This window comes from Gopherus flavomarginatus, chromosome 14, assembly GCF_025201925.1.
Source record: "Gopherus flavomarginatus isolate rGopFla2 chromosome 14, rGopFla2.mat.asm, whole genome shotgun sequence".
In the NCBI taxonomy this organism is placed as follows: Eukaryota; Metazoa; Chordata; order Testudines; family Testudinidae; genus Gopherus; species Gopherus flavomarginatus.
Genome location: NC_066630.1, coordinates 36,262,473 through 36,283,715, shown reverse-complemented (window position 1 = coordinate 36,283,715; position 21,243 = coordinate 36,262,473). Strand labels below are relative to the sequence as shown.

The following is a 21,243-nucleotide window of genomic DNA, read 5'->3' as shown; positions in this document are numbered from 1 at the left end:
CAGCCATTTTCACAACACGAGACCTCAGGCTTTCATTTTCCTCCCAAAGCACTAAACCTTACTCCACAGTGATTTTTCACTGCAGATAGATTTTTCCCAGCTCACAATACCTTTTATCTTTACTATGGATATACTCCTGGAACCAGGTTTTAAATTCCCCCAGCTGGTGCTGTGCCCGATTCACCACGTGCAAAGCGGCGATTAAATCTCCGCAGCGCATGCAATAGTAAATCAACGCCCAAACAGGATGGCCTTCCACCTCCCCATCCTGGAAATAAAGGAAGACTTTTACAATAGAACAACAGCTTGCACAATACTTTGATTTATTTTTCTTTATACGCGTCAACCACCTAGTTCATTTCGTTTCAGTAAAATACTCAAGTTCTCCCTCACACTCAGTGCTCCATTGACTTCAGGCAGAATTCCATTTGTGTAACAAAAATGCAGGATCAGGCCCACTTGATTTAAGTTCTGGGGAAGCTGTGCCTGTCTGTGGATATTAAAGAATATCCTGCTTTTAGTTCCCTCTCCCCCGCATTTTCCCCTCTGGACGAGAACTCAATCATACTAGTAGCATCTATACATTTTTTTTTCCCGGGGACTTGCACTGACCACTTTACTCTGCTGGGAAAAAGCATAAACCAGCCAGGTCTATGGAACCCAATCACATAAGTAGTGACATGCTTAGTCCCCATGGGAGGAACATAAGACGACGACTGGGCAGGAACAGGAGTGGGATTTGAGTCAGTAACCTGGTTCTGGATACTGATCTACTCTCTTTGCTCACTATTTATTTTGGCACTTCTAGGCCTGGAACTGGAAAGGCCTCACCTATCTTCCAATAGGAAACAGAATTATTAGAGCTGTGTCAGTCCCAGGATGTTAGAAAGACAAGGTGGGTGAGATAATGTCTTTTCTTGGACCAAGCTTGCCTCTCTCACCAACAGAAGTTGGTCCAACAAAAGCTGATCCCTCACACACCATCTCTCTCTCACAGGAAAGAGGCATTCAGAATCTTCCCACTGCACAGTAGCTAGCCAATAGGTACAGAACGGCAGGTTCAAATGCTCCATTGAACTGCTTTTTTGTACCTTTCTACAGAAGCACTCCACAGCTAAGATCACCACATCTTTGAGCCCACGCAATTCGGTTAAGAGAACAGGCACAGAAGCTCCCAAGGGCTTGGTGATGGAAAGAATAAATATTTTTATTGGCTATAATGAGTGATGTGCTAAGCTTTTTGCTCATCCATATACCTATAAATGATTTCATGTGGCTGGCAGCCATCATGAGTCTCTATCTGAGCTCCTACAAATCACCCACTAGCCACATTCTTTTACTTCTACTGGGTTATTTGGAGCGCTGAGGTTCATTCTCGCTCGGAAGGGGACCTGGCTGGGGAGAAGATACACCCAGCTACAGACAGGGACCAAACAAAAACCGTAAAATGAATTCCAACTTCAAGCGGATACAAAGCTTTAGCATATGGAAGCCATAAGTATAAAAAAGGGTTCACTTAGGACTATTACTTCAATAGGAGGTAATTCTGTAAAGAGAGAGTCTCCTTTCCAATTATTGTCAGTTATTCGGATTTTATTTAAAAGGTGATCTCAGAAACTTGTCAGCTGCAGAAAAAGTTCCAGTTGCAAAAATTGAGGCTATTCTCTAGCACTGATAACAGATTAGGGAATTGCATTTCCTGCTCTCCATTCAGGGGCTGATCCAAAGCCCAGTTAAGTCAGTGGAAGTTGTTACAAAGGGCTTTGTTTGGATTAGGCCATAAAGTATTAGTGATGCTGTTACTGGTGGGAAAAAACATTAAACTTGGGTCTCAGCAGGTCAGCAAAGAATGAGCTGAATTTCAACTATTTTGTTTCCAATTGTCTGTATTTGCAAATCTTTCATTTAATTTTTGACAGAGTCTCAACCCAGCCTCCCTAGTTGCACCTACAATTTTGCAGTTCATGTAACTGTTGGCACAACTTTGCACTTACAGTTATGGGTGGGTGGAGCTGGTTTGGGTTAGACTGCTGAACACTTGATTTCTGCCTGTGCTTCAGGTTCAGTAGTTAGACATCTCAATAGCAGCAAATGTGCCAGTACAGCATTATGGGTGCAAAGTCATGCCCCAAATTACTTGCACCTGCACTCTGCAGCAGCAAAAAGAAAACTGCTTTTTATATGTTTAAATTTAGCCCTTTAAAACTACAGCTGTATGATTTTTTCTATCTTAAACAGTTGGATATATTTGAATGCTCTTTTAAGAGTAAATTCTAACATGCTTAATTCTAAGGCTTAAATATAGAAAATCACCATTTTGTAACTGTTTCAAAGCAAGTCAAGTGATTTCTATCTATTATACTCCATTTTACCAATGAACTGTTACTGTTATTCAGGAGGGGGTTTGAAAAAGAGAGCACTGCCTAATGCAATCTAAATAAAATAAAATCATCAGGGGGTTGCACTGGCATCTTGCCTACACTAGTGTGAAGGAAGTGTGCAATAGCACTTTGGCTGCATAAGTAACAGTACTGCACATACCTGGAGACCAGGGACAGGTGCTGGGAGTTTGATATTAAGGAAACTGCAGACAAGTTGGTAGGTCCCAGGTATTCCACCCAATTGAGCTTGGTGTAAGTTTCCAAAGACTGTCGCCAAAGTATAATCCTTGTAACTGTAAAAAAGCATTTTAATAAAGTAAAACACAAGCTCTGCAAAAAGTCCATGACTTTTCCTGGTCAACAGAGCCACCTATCTTTGACTGAATTACTATGAAGTGCAAACACTATTGCAGGGGCAACATAATCCATGGAGTTATGTTCCTTAATGTAGATGTTTGTATGTGGAAATCATTGAGAAATTGTACATTTTGAAGTTCACAGTGCACTACAGTTCAACGCTCATGCTAGCAAAAGACATTTCCATCTAATGATGCTAACTAGCACAAAATAACATTTAAAATGCCATATGCATGCTCTCAGCATCTCTGTGATGGAGAAATGATAAATAAGACCCTACTTGAATGGCGAGATGCTCGTCAAATAATTGTGAGTTGAGGACAAGAGGTGAAAAATTGTGGAAAAGTAATAATTGACCTTTGGAAATAATTTGGAAAAGCCAGATTAAACCTATTTGTTTAAGAGATATTTGCTGGAACAATATAAACACTCAAGTATTATGTTATGTCAGCTAATTTTTTTTTTTTTTTTTTTTGAGAACCAGAAATTTTGCTGCAACTATATCAGTCACTAATGCGTGGAAGTGACAGCCGGAGCCCCGCCATTGTCAGCTCAGATAAATGGGGTTCTAGTGGACTAATGGAGAAAAAAAAAAGAGTGTGTTGCAAACCTCAAAATATATGCAAAATTGTGGAGTGTGCACAGCAAGAAAATTAAAATCAAAACTGCGATGGATGCCTAATATTGCGGGATCTGCAATTTCCACCATACTACAAATTAAGTAGGGCCTTCAGAGACATTGACTTATCATAAGGGAACCACAGGGGAAAAAGAGAATTTAGATGTAAAATCTCTACACACTGAAAGTGGATCTGAGAACACCTACAGGAAGCAGTGAAAGTAATTCACCAAGACAAGCTAATAAAAAACTCACCATGTACCGAAACTACAGGGAATGGGCCAGAATATCAGTTAAAAAACGGTAGCAACACTATATGGATGGCTTGGACAGACAAGTTCCTGTTTTTCCTTCAGCCAATAATGAACTAATGAAATTCAACAGCCTTCTAGCTAGTGTGCAAGCTACAAAAAAACAGGCTAGAAGACTAATATGTGAGACTGAAATGCATGTGTGAAAAGCTATGCTACATTCAGTAAAGTATCAGAGTGGCACCTCACAGGAACTCTAGAGTTATGATTGAGTTAAGTATGTGTCCTCGGGGTTTAAGACCACAGCTGTCTGCTGTAAATGACCTGACACAAGGCCAGCTGTGAGTGACTTCAGTTTACCGAAGGCATACCTGAAGGGGTGGTGGGGCGTGATGACTCCAGCAGGGAAAGTTCACTCTCATAAGGGTCTGCTTTGCCAGTAGGCCAATTCAAGGCAAATAAAATTTAATGCTGCAAAGCATATTAGTTGGGCTTTAAAAATAGTAAGCCTGAAGGGTCTCATTTCAAAAACCGTGCGAGACAAAAATGTGTATGCAACTGCATGCCTGCTTTATGCTTGCAATTAATGTGGCTGTGATCATTTACCAAGCTGGATACTCAGCGAACTGGATTAAGATCCGAATTGGCCTGTTGTGCATCGCTAATGCTAAAGAATTTGCAGGAGAGGATTCTTCTGATGTGTCAATTCATCTGGAAACAGATGGGCATGCTGCCATGAAGCCCATGAGTGATAATGAGCGACAGCATACTGATGAGGCCTGGCAACCAACTGTTCGTGGTCAGAAGGAGGCTATGATGGGAGGGGGAAAACACCTCATCCCAACATACTGCCTCAGGCCCCAGTGCCTCAGCAACCCCTACACAAAACTGGAGTAGGTTATATCTATTGGTTGCTCTCTACGATAATACTTTCCAGCTAATGGCAGCTGTTGGAAGGAAGGACACTCTCACAGTCAGCTCTGTGATTACGCATGCAACAAACAGTTCAGCTTTTGTAATGCTCAACAAGCAGTCAGTGGAATCTTGTATCGAATCCTAACTTCGTGGGCATTCTACCTGCTGCTGCAGTTGTTCTATGCACGTAACACCTTGTTCAAGCTCTGACAGTTTGTGATATTTGCTGGGACTGATGATCTGGGTCTGGCCTGCCTGGCCGAAATTCCATCAGACTCTCTATGGCCCTCTTCCCTACAAGCAAACTGACAAAACGCTGGCTATTGATTTACCGGTGTTTTCACACAGTAACTTGGAGAGGCAGGTGGGAGAACAACAGGCTTCATAATCATTAGGAACAAACACAGTAGTGGGTTTGTTCATGGCAAACTTAAACATTGCAAGACTTCTACTGCAAACACACCCAACAGAAACCAGGCCACGTCTAGCTCCTTTTGCAGTCTCACAAGCATGGAGTTATGGAAGAATTCCCTCCCTCGCCCCTTTCCATACGTTTCAGCTGCAGTCTCCTGCAATTTCACACACAAAAATGTTCATGGTCACTGCATGAAAAGGAAGGAGAATTGCATTTACAGAACTTTTCAGCAAAGCATGCTCCCCACTTTCACCCAGCTCTAGTTTCTAGTATCTCCATGTCATTAGCATCCCGAAGGGAATGAAGAAGAGGGAGCCTTTTTTTTTTTTTTTTTAGACGGGGATAAATTATCTATTTCAATTAGTTGTATTATGTCGAGCACCTGTTTGCCACTGTGGCAAGTACATAAAGAGTGACAGGAAAGGAATAATAAAGAGTGGTTAGGTCTTCAAAACAGTCTCCCAACGGACTCAAGAATTTTTTCAAAACTGGAATAGTTCTCTATCCCAGTGGCTGCTCTCAGCCCTGCAGAGCAGCAGCATGATGGGAACTGGCATTTCTGAAGACAGAATTAGGTTGTCCCGTCTTATTCATTAACCTTCAGCGTGTGCATGTATCTATTTAGAGAATACCAGTGGAGACACAGGAAAGCTGCTGCTGTATGTAATTACTTAGGAACTCTCAAGGATGCGTTTCTCCATTATGTTTGCCTTACCTTTGTTCTAGGTAACGCAGAGCCTGCCTTACAAACTCCATGCGCACCTCCATGTTGGTCCGGACTTTCAACGCATCGCTTGCAGGAACCAGCAATACCTCTGTCATTAGTTTAACCATGGCCCACATATCGGAGATATTCTAGAAATGAACCCGTTCATACAACAGTGATTATTACAGCCATTAGGGATTTACCTAGCCTGAGCAGTATGAGTGTTTACATAAAAAAGGTTAAGTTATAACTAGGCAAGACTTATAACGAAGACATTAGAAGCACACATCAGGGTAAGCCATCTCTGTCTGCCTGACAGAATGAGTGCAGGTGACAGGACACATGCCAGAGTTAGGCTGATAATCATGTTCCCAACATTCTCTGCATCACTCCCCTTTAAAGGAGCATTTGCCTGCAAAGATTTTGCCTGCCTGTGGTCCACAGACTGACTATGGCTTTCAGAGAACTGTTTGGGGACTCTGCTTCCTTGTTTCCAGTCATTATATCACTCTAAACAAATACTTTCCTAGTCATAGTTTCCGGATAAACAATTGCTGTAGTTGCCCTGTGAAGTTATGGAATCACAAACAAGAGGGGATGTATCCACAAGACCCTCTCTTTGTTCAGATGTGATCCACATTCTGAAAAATGTTGAGACCCTGGAGCCTAGTTCTAAATGCTCATGTGGATTAAGTTATCAATACACACAGGTAAGATAGTAAGACACATGAGAAGAAAGCCTGACCATACTGAAATCAATGGGAGTTTTGCCATCGACTCTAATGAGGTTGGAATTTCACCCACGATACTTCAATGTGACAAGAGCACTGAAACTCCTTGAGTTGTCTCCGTTAAAATGAATACAGAATTGCTCAAAGCCCTCAGAGTCCGTTAGATCTCAATTACAGGTGTACTTTCAAAGTCAGTTAGGTTTGTTAGACGGCCAAGAAATTTTGGACACCTGGCTTGGCAACCTCGGCACAGGCTTTACTTTCCAGTATTAGTCGTTTCCCTGTCCTCTTCCTACAGCTCTCCATAGTCTGTGCATTTGTTTTGGAGGAAAGCAGGGGAGTGTTAGAAGTAAGGTAGTCACTATCACTTGTACTGATCTAGAGCTTCCTTTCTTCCCCCAAGCGTGAGTCACACACGCATTCAACCTCTGTCCTTACAACACCTTCTGCTTTAAGCTTACACCCACCTCATCGAGAACAGTTGTCTGAAGGACACTGACATATGGAAAACAACAACAATAAAAACATCTTTGCACCTTTTTATTTTATCCTTCTTGATAAAAGTCCTTCCCTGCTATTCTTTCGTCTGAAAGCTCTCTGAGCGAGACTCTGCTTTTCCATTGCAATGGAGTCATTCCTGACTACACCAATGTAATTGAGAGCAGAATCAGGCTCTTTCATCACCTGCAAGATATCTATCCAACTGGTAGTTTCTTCAAGGATTTTGTTTTTAAAAAAGGATAACTTACACAAAAATAAAATAATCCATAAGTACAGAAAAAGAATACAAAAGAGCTGCAATATTCAGTAAAAGGTTAGAATTACTAAATTATACAATGAAGGTCTCTGACTCAGGTACTATGTCCAGCTGTGCATTTGGAGCATGCCTAGCACAATGCATGCCTGGTGCTTATGGGAACTATGAGGTGTTACTGTAATATGAAACATTGTGGCAGGAAAACAAGAAAAGGAAAAACAGCAGCAAGTCCAAAAGCAGTGTTATTTTGCAATAGCACCTTTAGAGACTGCCACGGGCCAGCAAGAAGATGGAGGGGTTTCCCAGATAGGTGGCACAATCTGGAACAAAGCTGAGACTTCATGAATTAAATTCACAGCACAATATATTTCAAGGAGTCTGCTATCCTAGCAATTCAGCTGAAGGAGTGAAACAGGAAAAGCAGATTTCATGTTGATTTAAAGCCACTGTGAGGCTGTTTAGTTGGCGCTTGGGTTTAAACACAAGCCAGTATTATTATTGGGGACCAACCTACATTTTCCATCATTCAGATCTGAAAATTAGCCCTTTCATTCACAAACTCTTTGAAAGTACATGTAAACAATGGCACATGTGGATATCACGGGGTCCTGTTTTTAAAGCAAGACACATTTAAAGTGAAATACTTGTTTCTAAGGATCACAATGCAATGAAACAGGGCGTTTTTTTCTACCTCATTGTAAACAGAATTTCAGTCCCAGAGCTTACCACATGGACTCTGCTGTACTGAAGACGACTGCATTCCTGGCTCATTATTTTCTGTAAATCAATGCAATTTTTTCTTGTGGTATCAGTACATTTTTGTAAATATCAGCAGGCTGCTAATCACAGCTGAAAGTAGATTAAGTAAATCTCCCTATGTTATCTTATTGGCATCACCTTATCATCCTGTTCAGCAACAGCAACACAAAAGTCTACCAGGTTAGGCTGCAGATGTCCGTTCACTATCTTCTCATTATAAATATAAATCTGAAATATATCAAAAGTGAGCAATTTTCACAATGCATATGGTTCTTTCCTCCACCCTGCTACAGCAGCAGAATTTGAAACAGGCTTCAAGACTGGATGACCTTCAGGGTCTCTAGCCAGTTTTCTTCCCACATCAGCTGCCTTCTATCCAGGACAGAAGGGGAGGGATGGGCAGCAACATGAAATGCACCTCCATAACACTACCACAGCCCCAGCCCTGCCTGAATGTCAGGAATGATACAGTTATTCAGTTGTTCTGCATGGCAGAGTTTTGCACTGGTTGCTATGTTAGACTAACTGCAACGTAGGAGGGAAAAGTGCTGGCAGATATATGACTGCCAGAGTGACATTTCACTGTACACCACTCATTTCTGTTGAAGAGACAGGAACAGAATTCTGGAAACCATAATATTAAGTCCCTTAGTGGCAGCAGTGACCCAGAGCAACCTGTACAGCAGAAACTTGTTAAATGAAGCTGTGTTGCAAGAGAAAAAAGTATTCCTTTCATAACCATCCTACAGCCTTAAAATTCCTCCAGTCCTGCAAAAGATTATCTGCCCGGCAGAGTGAATTCCACTGTACATTGACCAAGCTGCTCTAACATTGCCCTCTCTTCTTGGAATTTTTAAGGACTGAGGACTGTAATTGGCGCATGGAGAAATATATGCATTGAACAGATCGATTTTCCATTACAGTTCAGTTATTTGTGTATTAGATGTTAGGTGAAGATTTTCAAAAATTGCTCCTAAACCCTCATTAGGGCACATCCATTCAGAGGTGACTTCAGCAGACTCTTTTAGGTGCCTGATTAAGGATTTAGGAGCCTAACACCTATTTTTAAAAATCTTGATCTTATTTTAGCTACTACTTTGCAACATTTTCCTTCATTCCCAGCCCAAAAACCTTCTCTTCCAGGTAAAAGAGCTAATTAGAGTTCCCTGTGAAAACCTTCTAGGCATTTACCTAGAAGGGAGTGTTGGCGACTGGTAAAAGGCTCCCCCTACTCTCCGGCAGCTGGATATACTACTGTCTCCTCAGCGTTCCTAGCCTAGATGAAAGAAACTGTGCTCAGGATCCAAACTGCTCCTCGCGATGGTAATGCATTCCTCTACCACTACAGCAGTGGGCTTGGCTTCTGAACTGTTCCATTACTGGACAGCCATTTAAACTGAACCTCACTGTGCTCTTGTGAATGGTTCTGGGCTGCTGCATGGAACAATTCTTTTATCCCGTATTAAAAAGAACTTCACTGTAGTTTTATTAAATAGCTACTGACACCATCCTGAGACAGTTTGTAACAATAATCTGATTTTTAGAGGTGCCGAGCACCCTAAACTTCCATTGAAATCCACAGCAGCTGAAGGTGCTAGTATCTTTAAAATTCAGGTCCTTGGTTTTTGCAGTAGGGGATCTGATAGTTTCTTAGTTACTGAATTTAGAAGTATTCCTATATTCATGGGTTATGAGAGTAAACTAAGTCTATTCCAGAAAAATGAGGAATGATTTTCCTGTAATCTAAAAACATGGTTTGAACCTACTGTATGAGGGCTTCAGCACCGTAGTTCTACAGTGTAGATGCGAGCCAAATAATTAATTATGGATTAACAACAAATAGAACAGAATCAGAACTGATACTAAGTGAACAGAGGTATTTCAGCCCCAATTTTAAAAAACATGTTTATCAGTGTGTAACTAATTCTGTACACAGTTACTATGACTGCATACAGAAATGGCAAAACAGATGTGTAACTAGCCATCTGTCTGCACAAATACCTGATTTATTCATGTAAACCTGGTAATTCAGTGCAAGGAACTGGGTGCACAGTTTTGCGTGTGCAATTCTGAAAATCAAGTCCTCGTCTTTTATTTTGCTTCCAACATTACTGGTAATCAGAACCTTAGTCTTTAAATATAAAAGGAAATTGCTCATGATTATGAATAGATTTAATATCTTCTCCTGAAATTTTTCAGATCAGTTCCAATGCAGCCTTCTAATTCAGCCCTGATGTTCTGTGGTTCCTCATAAGTGACCAGTTCAAACTGGATATAACTTGACAACTGCCATAATAAATATTTGAATCTCTTTCCCCACCGCCACCTCCCCAATCACAAAGGGTGCCTTTGAAATCTGAAAAACTACAAGAAGGTAGAGTCTTGGTTTGAATACTTTGACATTTTAACATGAGTTTGGAAAGTCGCACATAAAAAGGATAAAAAAGTTTCCATTTACTATACAACCATGAATGATCTGGATAATTACACATGGTATCAACATCACCTTTAGATGCAGTAGATAGAGAAGCACATTTTTGAGAAAAAAGTCAGGCTAAGTTTCTTGTCTTTTCTTGACTGCATTTTAATCTCAGCCAGCTGCTGTCATCCCTGTCCTGACGTACCTCTTTTCACTCACTCAGCGCTTCTCCCATTTTGCTCTCTCATGTCTGTCGTGGCTAAGACACATTGGCAATGATTTGTTATCCCCTTTCAGCATACTCACTTGTCGGGCATAGGCCATCTCCACGCTATCCAAAGAGCTTCGACCTGGAGGACCCAACTCACTGATGAAACTGGGCTGTTGAACAAGAAACACAGTAGTGATTAAGGAGTCTGTCGTTCAAATATAGCAGCTCTTTAGCACGGGTTTTTGGTTCAGCCTCTTTGTGATGCCCCACACCAAACAGGTCAAACTACTCCAATGTGTTTGTTTCTACCACTTACCTATTCACAAGATAGGGAATGTAAAACTGCTTGCAGGCCAGACATGCTCAAGAGCAGAGGCGGCTCTAGCTTTTTTGCTGCCTCAAGCATGGCAGACAGGCTGCCTTCGGCAGCTTGCGTGCTGGGTGTCTGCCGGTCCTGTGGCTTCGGCGTACCCGCCGCCAAATTGCCACCAAAGCCATGGGACCGGAGGACCTCCCGCAGGTAAGCTGTCGAAGGCTGCCTGACTGCCGCCCTCGCAAGGACCGGCAGGGCACCCACTACGGCTTGCCGCCCCAGGCACCAGCACTTGGAGCACTGGTGCCTGGAGCCACCGCTGCTCAAGAGATAAAACATAGCAACCTATTGCTGAATTCTTCACATGTAGAAATCCACACTCAATGTCACCGAACTACTCTATTCTAAGCTTAGTACCATGTAAACTTAATGTTAAATGTATAAAAGAACAGAAGCCTTCCTGGCTCAGCACACAAACCAACCATTCGCTTTTTCCGATTAGGAAGGAACCCCCTCAGAAGGCATTTTATAATTATTTCTCTGCTTATGGTTTATTACAATGCTGCATACCTTCCTGCAAAGCATTTGATATTGGCTTCAGTCAGAGACAAGAAATTGAACTTGAAGGACCATTGGCTCCATCCTATGTGGCAATTCTTACGTTCCTATTTTGCCCCACTAAAATGTATTGAGACTCACAAAGGAATAAGAACATTACGCTACCTACCAAAGGTGACTCTCCATTGTTGGTAACCTTAGCAGAGAGAGGTCAGTGGGTGATTGGACCTGGAGAATAAACCATTTTCTCATCCAGAAAGGTGACCTAGGCTTGAGACATACTGGCTTGGTACTGGGGGATAGCTCACCACAACATCTCTGTGTTAATATTCTGTTCTTCGTTTAAAGGTGGAATAAACTAAATCCATTCTACTGTGGTGTGATAAGGCTGCATTGTCAAATGGCCCCCACAAAATTGCGGGCCCGTTTGTTTGTACAGCCATGGCTAAATGTGAATGCTCAATGCTACTGGAAAGAAGCTATTTCCAACGGGACATACTTGATCAAGACAGAGCAGGTGTTTGGATTTTACCAACCAAAATACAGTTCCCTCCAATTCAAAATATGTTTGTTAACATCTCCTCCTGTTTGGTAGAAGGACCCATTTTTTTAATGCCAGTTATCCTTTGCACAGTATTCCCTTATAATTATTTATAAAGTAAAACACATGTCCACCTATACGGCCTCTAAATTGGAATTACTTATTCTGATAAAGAGCATGTAGGGCTGGATAGTTTTTAAAATAAGCATGTTAATGTTAAAGCCAGTTATGGCTGGCTGGACCCCAGCCATTATCTACTGGGCTTCACTTTATCAATATTGTCAAATGTCTTATTTTCCCTATTTGTAACCTATACAGAGTGTTAATAGTCTTGTATGTAGATCAGATCACCTCAAGACACTGCTTAATGACATGTTACATCCATGACTGGAAGGGCTCAGCTTGCCATGCCTGTCTGTCTAAGCAAGTCTTTATCTTTAAACAGTCTTTGTTTGAAGTCAGCTCCAGGATGGGTTTTCTTTTCACATCTTGTTTAGTCCAGTCAAGCTACCTTCAGATGTGTTGAAATTTGTTGTGCTTTGGCAGCACTTACTGCGATTAATTGCAATATAATATCCATCTTCCGTTAAATAACACTTTTATTCAGCATCTGAAACTAGACAGAGCTTCTCATTTTTGCTGCGTTCACAAGGGATCTCTATTTAACTCTCCCCTCACAAATTGGACATTATTATATTTTGTTACTGCATTTGTTTAAAATCAATATTTCACACCAGAAAAATCATAAGACTTAAAAAGACACAGTATTAAAATCACACTGCCAAGTTTATTACCTGCTACTATTAAAATAGTGTCAAGCAGATACTTGAAAATAATTTTTTAAAACCTTTCCCTCCCAGTTTTGTCCCTTTGTATTTGACAAAATACTGATTTCCCCCTCTGATTTTAACAAGGATTTATGTTAACGTGGCTTTTTTGGTTTCCTTCCCAGTGTGTGTGTGCTGGAATCATTTCTTACGTCAGCAGCGACTTGGAAATGAAATTTAGCTGATTGATTTGTTGGTTTTGATTTCTCTGGCACCTAGTCAAAACTCTAGGTACCACTTTTCACCTATGGGCACGATATTCCATAATTACCACTTAGGGTTTTCTTGCATCTTCCTCTGAAGCACCTGGTATTGCCACTGTCAGATACAGTACATTGGATTAGATCAATTCTGCCATGGTCCAGTATGGCAGTACCTATGTCCTTAAATGGCCTGGGTTCTGCATATCAGAGTGTATCTCTGTGTGTGTTAATGCCACAGCTTCTGTCAGTGGAGATTTTTAAACTGGACGCCCCCGAGTATAGCTGAGAGGGAACAGTTGGCAAGAAGTTCTTTACAAGGGCTCCTTGTCTCCCCAACTTTAGTCTAAAATGGCCCAAATCTATTGATCTTCCAGGCACATGGCAATGGCTATTTGCAGGAGCCTTATGGAACGACTGGGGTATATTTTTCTGCTTTGACTCGAAGGCTGGTTAAGCTTATATAACTTTTGTTGAGTTCCGGCTCTGTTACATTGCTGGGTATATCGTCCTGTATGGATTGTGACTGTAAATTGGGGAAGAGCTTAAGAGCTTTGGACAGGTGCATTCTTGCACTTAAATCTAAATAACTAAATACAAGGTCAGTAGTATAGCGAAGGGAGAGAAGCTGTCTGTTAGCTAATAGGGTCCCAGAACCAGGAATTCCACCCAGAAACTTATCAGAAGCTCTGAACATTGGTGTTTTGCAACCCCTTGGCTCAAATAATATTGAGCTAAATTTGGACCATCATTTTTAGAGACATTATGCAGAATAGTAGACATGGATTTACTTGCTGTTTTCACTTCTTGGCAACAGTGCAGTGAAGAATTATATAAAACATGGAGATACTTAGACTATGAAAAACATGCCCATGAGATTATAAATAATTAAAGGCTGGTGAATTTAAGTACAAAGACTAATAATTTCCTCAAACTAAAAACACATGTTTAAAAAACACATTATATACCAATCAACTTACATTTTAAAAATCTATAATGGTCATTCCTAATGGATCCCGATATTTAAAAGTGTTTCTACGCTTCTTCCAGTGCCAAATCAGCTGATAGGTATTCCTCTAAACCCACCTAAATAACGACAAAAGCTTTGTTCTGAAGAACAAAGAAGCTGTTAAAGCAGGTTTCCTGGGAAACAGAGGTGAAGGCAGAAATGGTGCTTTGCAGTCTCTCCCTCTGCTGTGCCAGATAAATTGCAGAACTATTTAAAGAAATGCTAAATTATGGACTCCCTCATTATTCACTGATGAGATCTCAACTGCTAACACAAGCTGGGGGTGGGTGGGTTCGTTGTGACTTAATGTCACTTTTCAGTCAATGCCTGAATGCCACAAATATAAAGATTGAGGCCTTCATCTCTGAATCTGATTTCTTTCTCCTCCACTATCCTTTTGCAGCACTGAACATATATGTGGTTGCTACTCTACAAGGCTGTATGACTGACAGGCTGAAATGCACAAGTTAACATCTGAATTTAAAATGCATTTTAAACTAGCAAGCAACTGTTACAGGGATTTTTTTTAAAACATGTCTAATTTTCTTTCCTCCAGTTTTAACTTTATCATAACCTTTATGGTTTTGAAAATAATTTTTATTAACAATCTGCCAGAGATGAGAACTGCTAGAGTGACAGTACGTTCTTTAAATATCCATTGTCTCCACCTTTCAGCAACACACAAAAAGAATTCCAGGAGTTTACAAAATTGTTGTTCCCCTTCCTTTTGCATTCCCACATCCTACCTTTCACTTCTTATTAGAAGAGCTTCAGGAGCAGGTTTAGTTCCCTGTTTTGCCACTTTAGATTTGAATTCCAGCTAGGTCTCTGGATTCTTTTTAAATCAGGTTGTTCCATGGAATTTTTGTGGCTGAGTGAATGTGATGGAAAAAATGATGACCTACCTTTCGTAACTGTTCTTCGAGATATGTTGCTTAAGTCCATTCCAAACAGATGTGTGCGCACCACATGCTGTCATCAGAAGGTTTATCCCCTAGCAGTACCCATCGGGTCGGCTGTGCTGCCTCCTGAAGTCATACCTTCTCGGTGGTGTATATAGGTCCCTGCCGACCTGCCACCTCCTCAGTTCCTTCTTGCTGGAGTACTCCAACAGAGGGATAGGCGGGCAGTCCTTGGAACGGACATGAACAACACATCTCGAAGAACAACAGTTACAAGAGGTAGGCAACCGTTTTGTATTTTTTTTCCTTTGAGTGCTTGCTCATGTTGATTCCAAGTAGGTGACTCCCAAGCAGTTCCCAGGAGGAGGGGTCAGAGTTTACAAAGTCGCAGACTGCAGCACCACTCTGCCAAATGCTGCATCGTCTCTAGCCTGCTGAGTAATGGCGTAGTGCGATGTAGAGGTGTGGACTGATGACCACCTTGCTGCCCTGCAGATGTCCTGAATGGGTACCTGAACCAGGAACGCTGCCGAGTAAGCTTGTGCCCTTGTGGAGTGCGTTGTCAATGCTGGCGCAGGTATCTTTGCTAGGTCGTAGCACATCCTGATACAAGCCATGATCCACGACAAGATCCTTTGGGATGACACTGGGAACCCCCTCATCTGCTCAACAATTGCAACGAAGAGCTGTGTCGACTTTCAAAATGGCTTCATCCTTTCAATGTAAAAAGTTAATGCTCATCTGACATCCAGGGAGTGGAGCATCCATTCCCAGTTACTAGCATGTGGCTTAGGGAAGAAAACTGGAAGAAAAATGTCCTGATTAGCGTGAAATTGTGAAACTGCCGGGGGGGGGGGGCGGAAGCTGGATGTGGCCACAACTGTACCTTGTCCTGTTTAAAAAAAAAGTATAAGGGGACTCTGACGTTAAGGCTTTAAGCTCAGACACCCTCCTGGCAGAAGTTATGGCCACTAAAAATATTTTTCCTGCAAGTGGCAGAGGAGAGAGCAAATTGCTAGGGGCTCAAAAGGAGGGCTGGCCTATCAGCCTTGACAGCACCAGGCTGACATCCCACTGTGGGGGTGGGGGTGGGGGCAGGATTGGCTGTCTTATGTGAGAGTACAGCCTACCTAGTCCTTCGAGGAAGAGGCCAACCATGGGGTTAGCGAATACTGACCAGCCAGCAGAACCGGGATGGCAAGCCGAGATGGTGGACAGGTGCACCTTTATTGATGACACTGCCAAGCCCCGCTGTTTCAGGTGTAGTAAATAGTCCAGGATAATGGGAATCAATGACTGTAATGACCGAGTGTCTTTTTGCAGAAACCAGACTGAGAATCTCTTCCACTTAGCCAGATAAGTGGCTCGAGTGGATGGTTTTCTGCTGCCAAGGAGAACTTCCCTAACGGAGTCTGAGCATGCAAGCTCCAAGGGGTTTAGCCACAGAGATTCCATGCTGTAAGGTGGAGAGACTCTAGATTGGGATGCTGGAGGTGGCCGTGGCCCTGCGTGATCAAGTCCAGGATTACGGGCTGTGTTATAGGTCTGTCCACTGACAGGTCTAGAAGCGTGGTAAACCTGTGCTGACATGGCCATGCTGGCGCTATAAAGACAGCGATGGTCCCTCTCTTCTGACCTTCTGCAGGAGCTTGTGCACAAGCGGGAAAGGCGGGAATGAGTACAGCAGGTGTCCCTTCCAAGGGAAGAGAAAGGCATCTGCGAACGAACCAGGGCTGTGATTCAGGAAGGAACAGAACTGCTGACACTTCCTGTTGATCCATGTTGCAAACAGCTCTAGATGGAGAAATCCTCACCTCTGGAGGATGTTGATTATGACATCAGGGTGGAGGGACCACTCGTGGTTGTGAAAGGACCTGCTGAGATGATCGGCCAGTTCGTTCTGAGAGCCCAGAAGGTGCGATGCCTGCAGATGTATGGAGTGGACAATGTAGAAGTCCCACAGCATGAGGGCATCCTGACACAGGGGAGAGGAGTGAGCACCACCCTGTTTGTCTATATAGAACATCGCTGTTGTAACATCTGTCAATTCTGATACCCATCTACTCTGCAGATGGGTTTGAAATATCTGGCAAGCAAGGCCAACCCTCCTGACACTGATGTGAAGCAAAAGTTCAGCTTGGGACCAGAGACCTCGAGAGGGGAACCGTAAACTGATAGTGAGTGTTGTTGACCACAAAGTGGAGGAACCATCTGTGGGACAGGACTATAGACATGTGAAAGTAAGCGTTCTTCAAGTCGAGGGTGGCGTACCAGTCCCCGGATCCAGGCAGGCGACAATGGAAGCCAGGGAGACCAGGTGGAACTTTATCTTCTTCATGAATCTGTTGAGGTTTTGCAGGTCTAAAACAGGTATGAGTCCACCCTTGGCCTTCGGGATTTGGAAATACCGGGAATAGAATGCCCTGCCCCTGAACTCTAGAGGGACTTCCTCTATTGCCTTGAGTAGTAGGAGCAATTGCACCTCCTGCATGAGGAGTTGCTTGTGAGAAGGGTCCCTGAAGAGGGACGAGGAAGGAGGGAGGGAACAGAATTGAAGAGAATATCCCAATTCTACCGTGCTCAAGACCCATTGGCCTGAGGTGATTTGTGCTGAAGCATGGTAGAAACGGGATAGACAATTCATGAAAGAAGGGGAAGGATCTGGGACCTGAACTGGTGCATCGCCCCCATGCACACCTTCAAAAGTTTGGCTTGGAGACTGAGGGCTGCTTTGCTGAACCGTGGCCCTGGTTAGAGGAGGACTGAGAGGGTCTCCATCTACTACTCCTGCCCTGCTTCCTGCTATAGTCCCGTCTAGGGGGAGCAGGATAGAAGCCAAGGGCAGGCTGTGGCTTCCTCTGGGGGGCTGGCATATGAAGCCCCAGGGACTTCACAGTGGCCGTGAGTCTTTCAGGCTGTGGAGCTTAGAGTCTGTTTGCACCAAGAAAAGCCCTCAGTGGAACGGCAATTCTTGAATTGTCTGCTGGACTTTGTGCGGTAATCCCGACACCTGAAGCCACGAGCTCCTTCTTATGGCTACGGCTGTCGACATAGTCCAGGTTGTTGAGTCTGCTGATTCTACAGAAGCCTGTAAGGAGATCCTCGCAACTACCTTGCCTTCCTTGAGGACAGCAGAAAACTCCAAGCGGGAGTCCGCTGGCAGTAGCTCCTTGAATTTGGACATGTTCCAAGAGTTGAAACTGTAGCAGCTAACGACTGCCTGCTGGTTGGCAACGTGAAGCTGGAGCCCCCTGGTAGAATACACCTTCCTACCAAAGAAATCCAGCTTCTTCACCTCCTTGGACTTAGGAGTTGGTCCCAGTTGTCCTTACCTTTCCTTTCGGTTGGCAGCCTCCACCCCGAGTGTGCCCGGCTAGGTACTCATACTCTTTTGAAGGCACAAAATACTTCCTCCCCACACCTTTGGCCATGGAGGGAAGAGAGGTGGGCATGTGCCACAACACTTTAGCAGTGTTATGTCTTAATGAGGGGCAAAGCCATCCCTGAGAGACCTTCAGGCATGAGAATGTCAACTATGGGGTCAGTCTCCTATAACACCTCCTCTGCCTGCATACCCAAATTCTGAGCAACTCTTTGTGGGCTCTGTTGTCCATGGCTGGCAGCTGGTGGATATGCCTGCCACTGCTTCATCAGGGGAGGATGAGGGAGATACCCAAGGAGGCATCAGGTCTTTCTGACTTCTGGCTCGCGTTGATCTCCCTGCACTCAAATGACCTGCATGGTGCAGGAAGCAGTGCTGGTTTCCGGGCTCGTGATCGTCTCGGTACCGTCCCCGGTCTCAGTGCCAGCCTGCATGCCAATCTCTTGGCCTCACAGAGGTTCCCGGGATAAAGATGACCATTATGGAGAGACCCATGTCTCTGAAACCACCGGCAAGGATCTGGACCCTGGCCCTGGGGGTTGGCGGTAGGCCCATGGGGTCCAGAAGGGCCATTGAGCCAGTGCCTGCCACTGCGGTGGCCATGGCATCATAAGCAATAGCTGCCTTTCTGTTGGTCTACTTTATTTTGTGCGGGATTGGCAAATGGGAGCGGTGCCGGGCACTAGCACTGGAAGTAATGTTTGGTGCCAGGGAATGGCAATGCCGAGGGTCCCTGGAGCCCAAGTCCTTTCTCGGTGCCACGGCCTCTCTTACCGAGGCCAGCGCATGCTATACCCAAGTGCTGGGCTTGGGGTCGGACGAAGGGCAGACTCCATGAGCCGCAATTTCAGTCTAAACTCCCTCTCCTTCTTAGTCCTTGGGTAGAGGCCTCTGAAGATTTTCCACTGCTCAGTCTAACAGGCTTCTCTCAAACATTTTAAGCAGGAGTTGTGCGAGTCTCCCTTTGGTAAAGGCTTCGGACAGGATCCACACGGTTTGAACCTCTAAGACCGAGGCATGCCCCAGACTCTGGGAGGGGAAACGTGATGGAGCGGAAAACCCCCAACTAAAACTTATCTAAACTAACTATGGACTACTGGAATTAACTAATACTAAGTTTTCAACTATTTACAAGTACAACAAGAAAAGTCCACTAGGGGATGGCTTGCCGTAGCAAGAGAAGAGCTGCTCCAACGACTGTCACAGGTGGTAAGAAGGAACTGAGGAAGCGGCGGGTCGGCAGGGACCTATATACACCACAACGAAAGTGTGACTCCAGGGGGCTTCACAGCCGACCCAACAGGTACCGCTAGGGGAAAAACCTTCCGACGACCATGCCGGCGGTGCGTACACACCTACTTGGAATCGACATGAGCAAGCACTCAAAGAAGAACAGCAGCATTACCTTGTGTAACTGAACTGGAAATTGAAGACAGCACTTTTAGGATCATTTTAAGAAGCGGACACTAAAGTCAATGAGTTAACATGGAAAAGGGCATTTGTCACTCCCTGCCCCAAAATGGAACAACAGAGCACAGTGCAAGCTGTTGTTTTATAACCAGCAACCTCACAGAGCTATTTCTACTGTGAAATGGGGAAAGGGGGTCATTTAGGTTTCTTCAGGCAGGAAGGCAGAGGCGATCAAATATTTAAAAGGGTGGAGATTATAGAAGAAGACAGACAGACTAGCAGTTGATAAGGCAACACATATTATGTTATCTTAAATGCAACAGTAGCAGGAAAAGAAATACAGGGAGAATGTGTGTTGGATGAATTGGAGAAATCTATATATGCACATCCACACCCTTATGTTTATGTAGTGTCCTCTGATTTAAATGGTTTGTTCTGCTTTCATGATTCATTTGTTTCTTCCTGCCAAGAATTTAGGTCTTTAAAAAGATTTTTCTGGGACTGCAATATTTATTTTCAAAAGTATCCATTTCCAAAAATTGCCATTAGACAGCACTCTCATCACGCTTCTCTTTTAAAATTAATTTTGCTCAACAATGCTGCCTTTTCAAAGGATTCTTCCTTCATTTGTACTCAGCCGAGGATTTACTTTCACCTGTGCACCAAACTGCATGCTTATAAAGATGCATTATTCATCAGCCTCATATGCATATGAACATTTGTAAGCAGAAACCTGGGCAGACATTTTGTCAGAGCTCCAAATGGCTTGGCCAGTAGACACAGTATATTACTGCGCAGGAGACCCAGCTGGGAGAACAGCTATCAAAATACTCACATTTTTGTGCAGTGCTGCCTGAAAGTATCATGAAGTCCTAGAACTCAGGGAATGTGAAGGCATGCTATACAGGGCAGAAAGAAGATTTAGAGCAGTGGTACCTCTTCGTCACTGCAGGAACAGGCAGCTTGACAGCAAAGCTTTACAACAGGAAGGGAGGATCTGGATAGACCAGAAAGCAGCAGCTCAGAATGACAGGCCAAAAGAAAAGCCTAAGAGCTAATGTGAACTGGCCCGATTACATGAGCAGTTCTGGAACATGCAACCAGGTTTAGATGGGTAACACAAAACCCAAGATCTCCTCCTATTTCCCATGCAACATGTTTTTTGGGAGAAATAGTTGGCACGGGGAGGGAGGATTCAGAAGCAAGTCCTGTGCTGGCTTCTTTGAATTGTAAGCTTTGCCTGTTAATTGGTCTTATTTCCATGAGTAATGTATTGGTATTTCAATCTGCCCAAATTGGCTTGCCCAAAGCCTGAGAACTGGCTCACTGGTTGGCTTGCCTCCTGCTGTGTTTGGAGCTGTGCCTTTTCAACTGATTCTGCATCTCCAAAGGATATCAATTAAGTCTCTGCTATATTCTACACGCTGGGTCTGTTTGTGTCACACACCCACAAAACGTATTTGAATGGAACAAGGCTTTAGAAGAACAGCCTGCTGTGGGGAGGTTAGATAACCGGCTTTTAACACAGTAGATGCATTTCAAACCTCTCAGACCTTTGACTTCTCAAGGCAAGGACTGGA

The 21,243-nt window shown here is 43.5% G+C and overlaps 1 protein-coding gene across 9 annotated transcripts in view; it reads right to left on the bottom strand.

The window, feature by feature from the left end:
- The window catches only part of NUP93 (nucleoporin 93), a 129,357-nt gene that overhangs the window by 19,272 nt on the left and 88,842 nt on the right, over nt 1–21,243 (bottom strand). For 8 of the 9 annotated variants that reach the window (XM_050922766.1, XM_050922768.1, XM_050922767.1 and 5 more), the window contains 5 exons: nt 10,617–10,691; nt 8,030–8,119; nt 5,654–5,793; nt 2,542–2,674; nt 111–268 (listed from right to left, as the gene is read on the bottom strand). In XM_050922766.1, coding sequence (XP_050778723.1) covers nt 111–268; nt 2,542–2,674; nt 5,654–5,793; nt 8,030–8,119; nt 10,617–10,691 — 596 coding nt within the window. The remainder of the gene's footprint in view (nt 1–110; nt 269–2,541; nt 2,675–5,653; nt 5,794–8,029; nt 8,120–10,616; nt 10,692–21,243) is intronic. The other variant, XM_050922769.1, reaches the window with a different exon arrangement.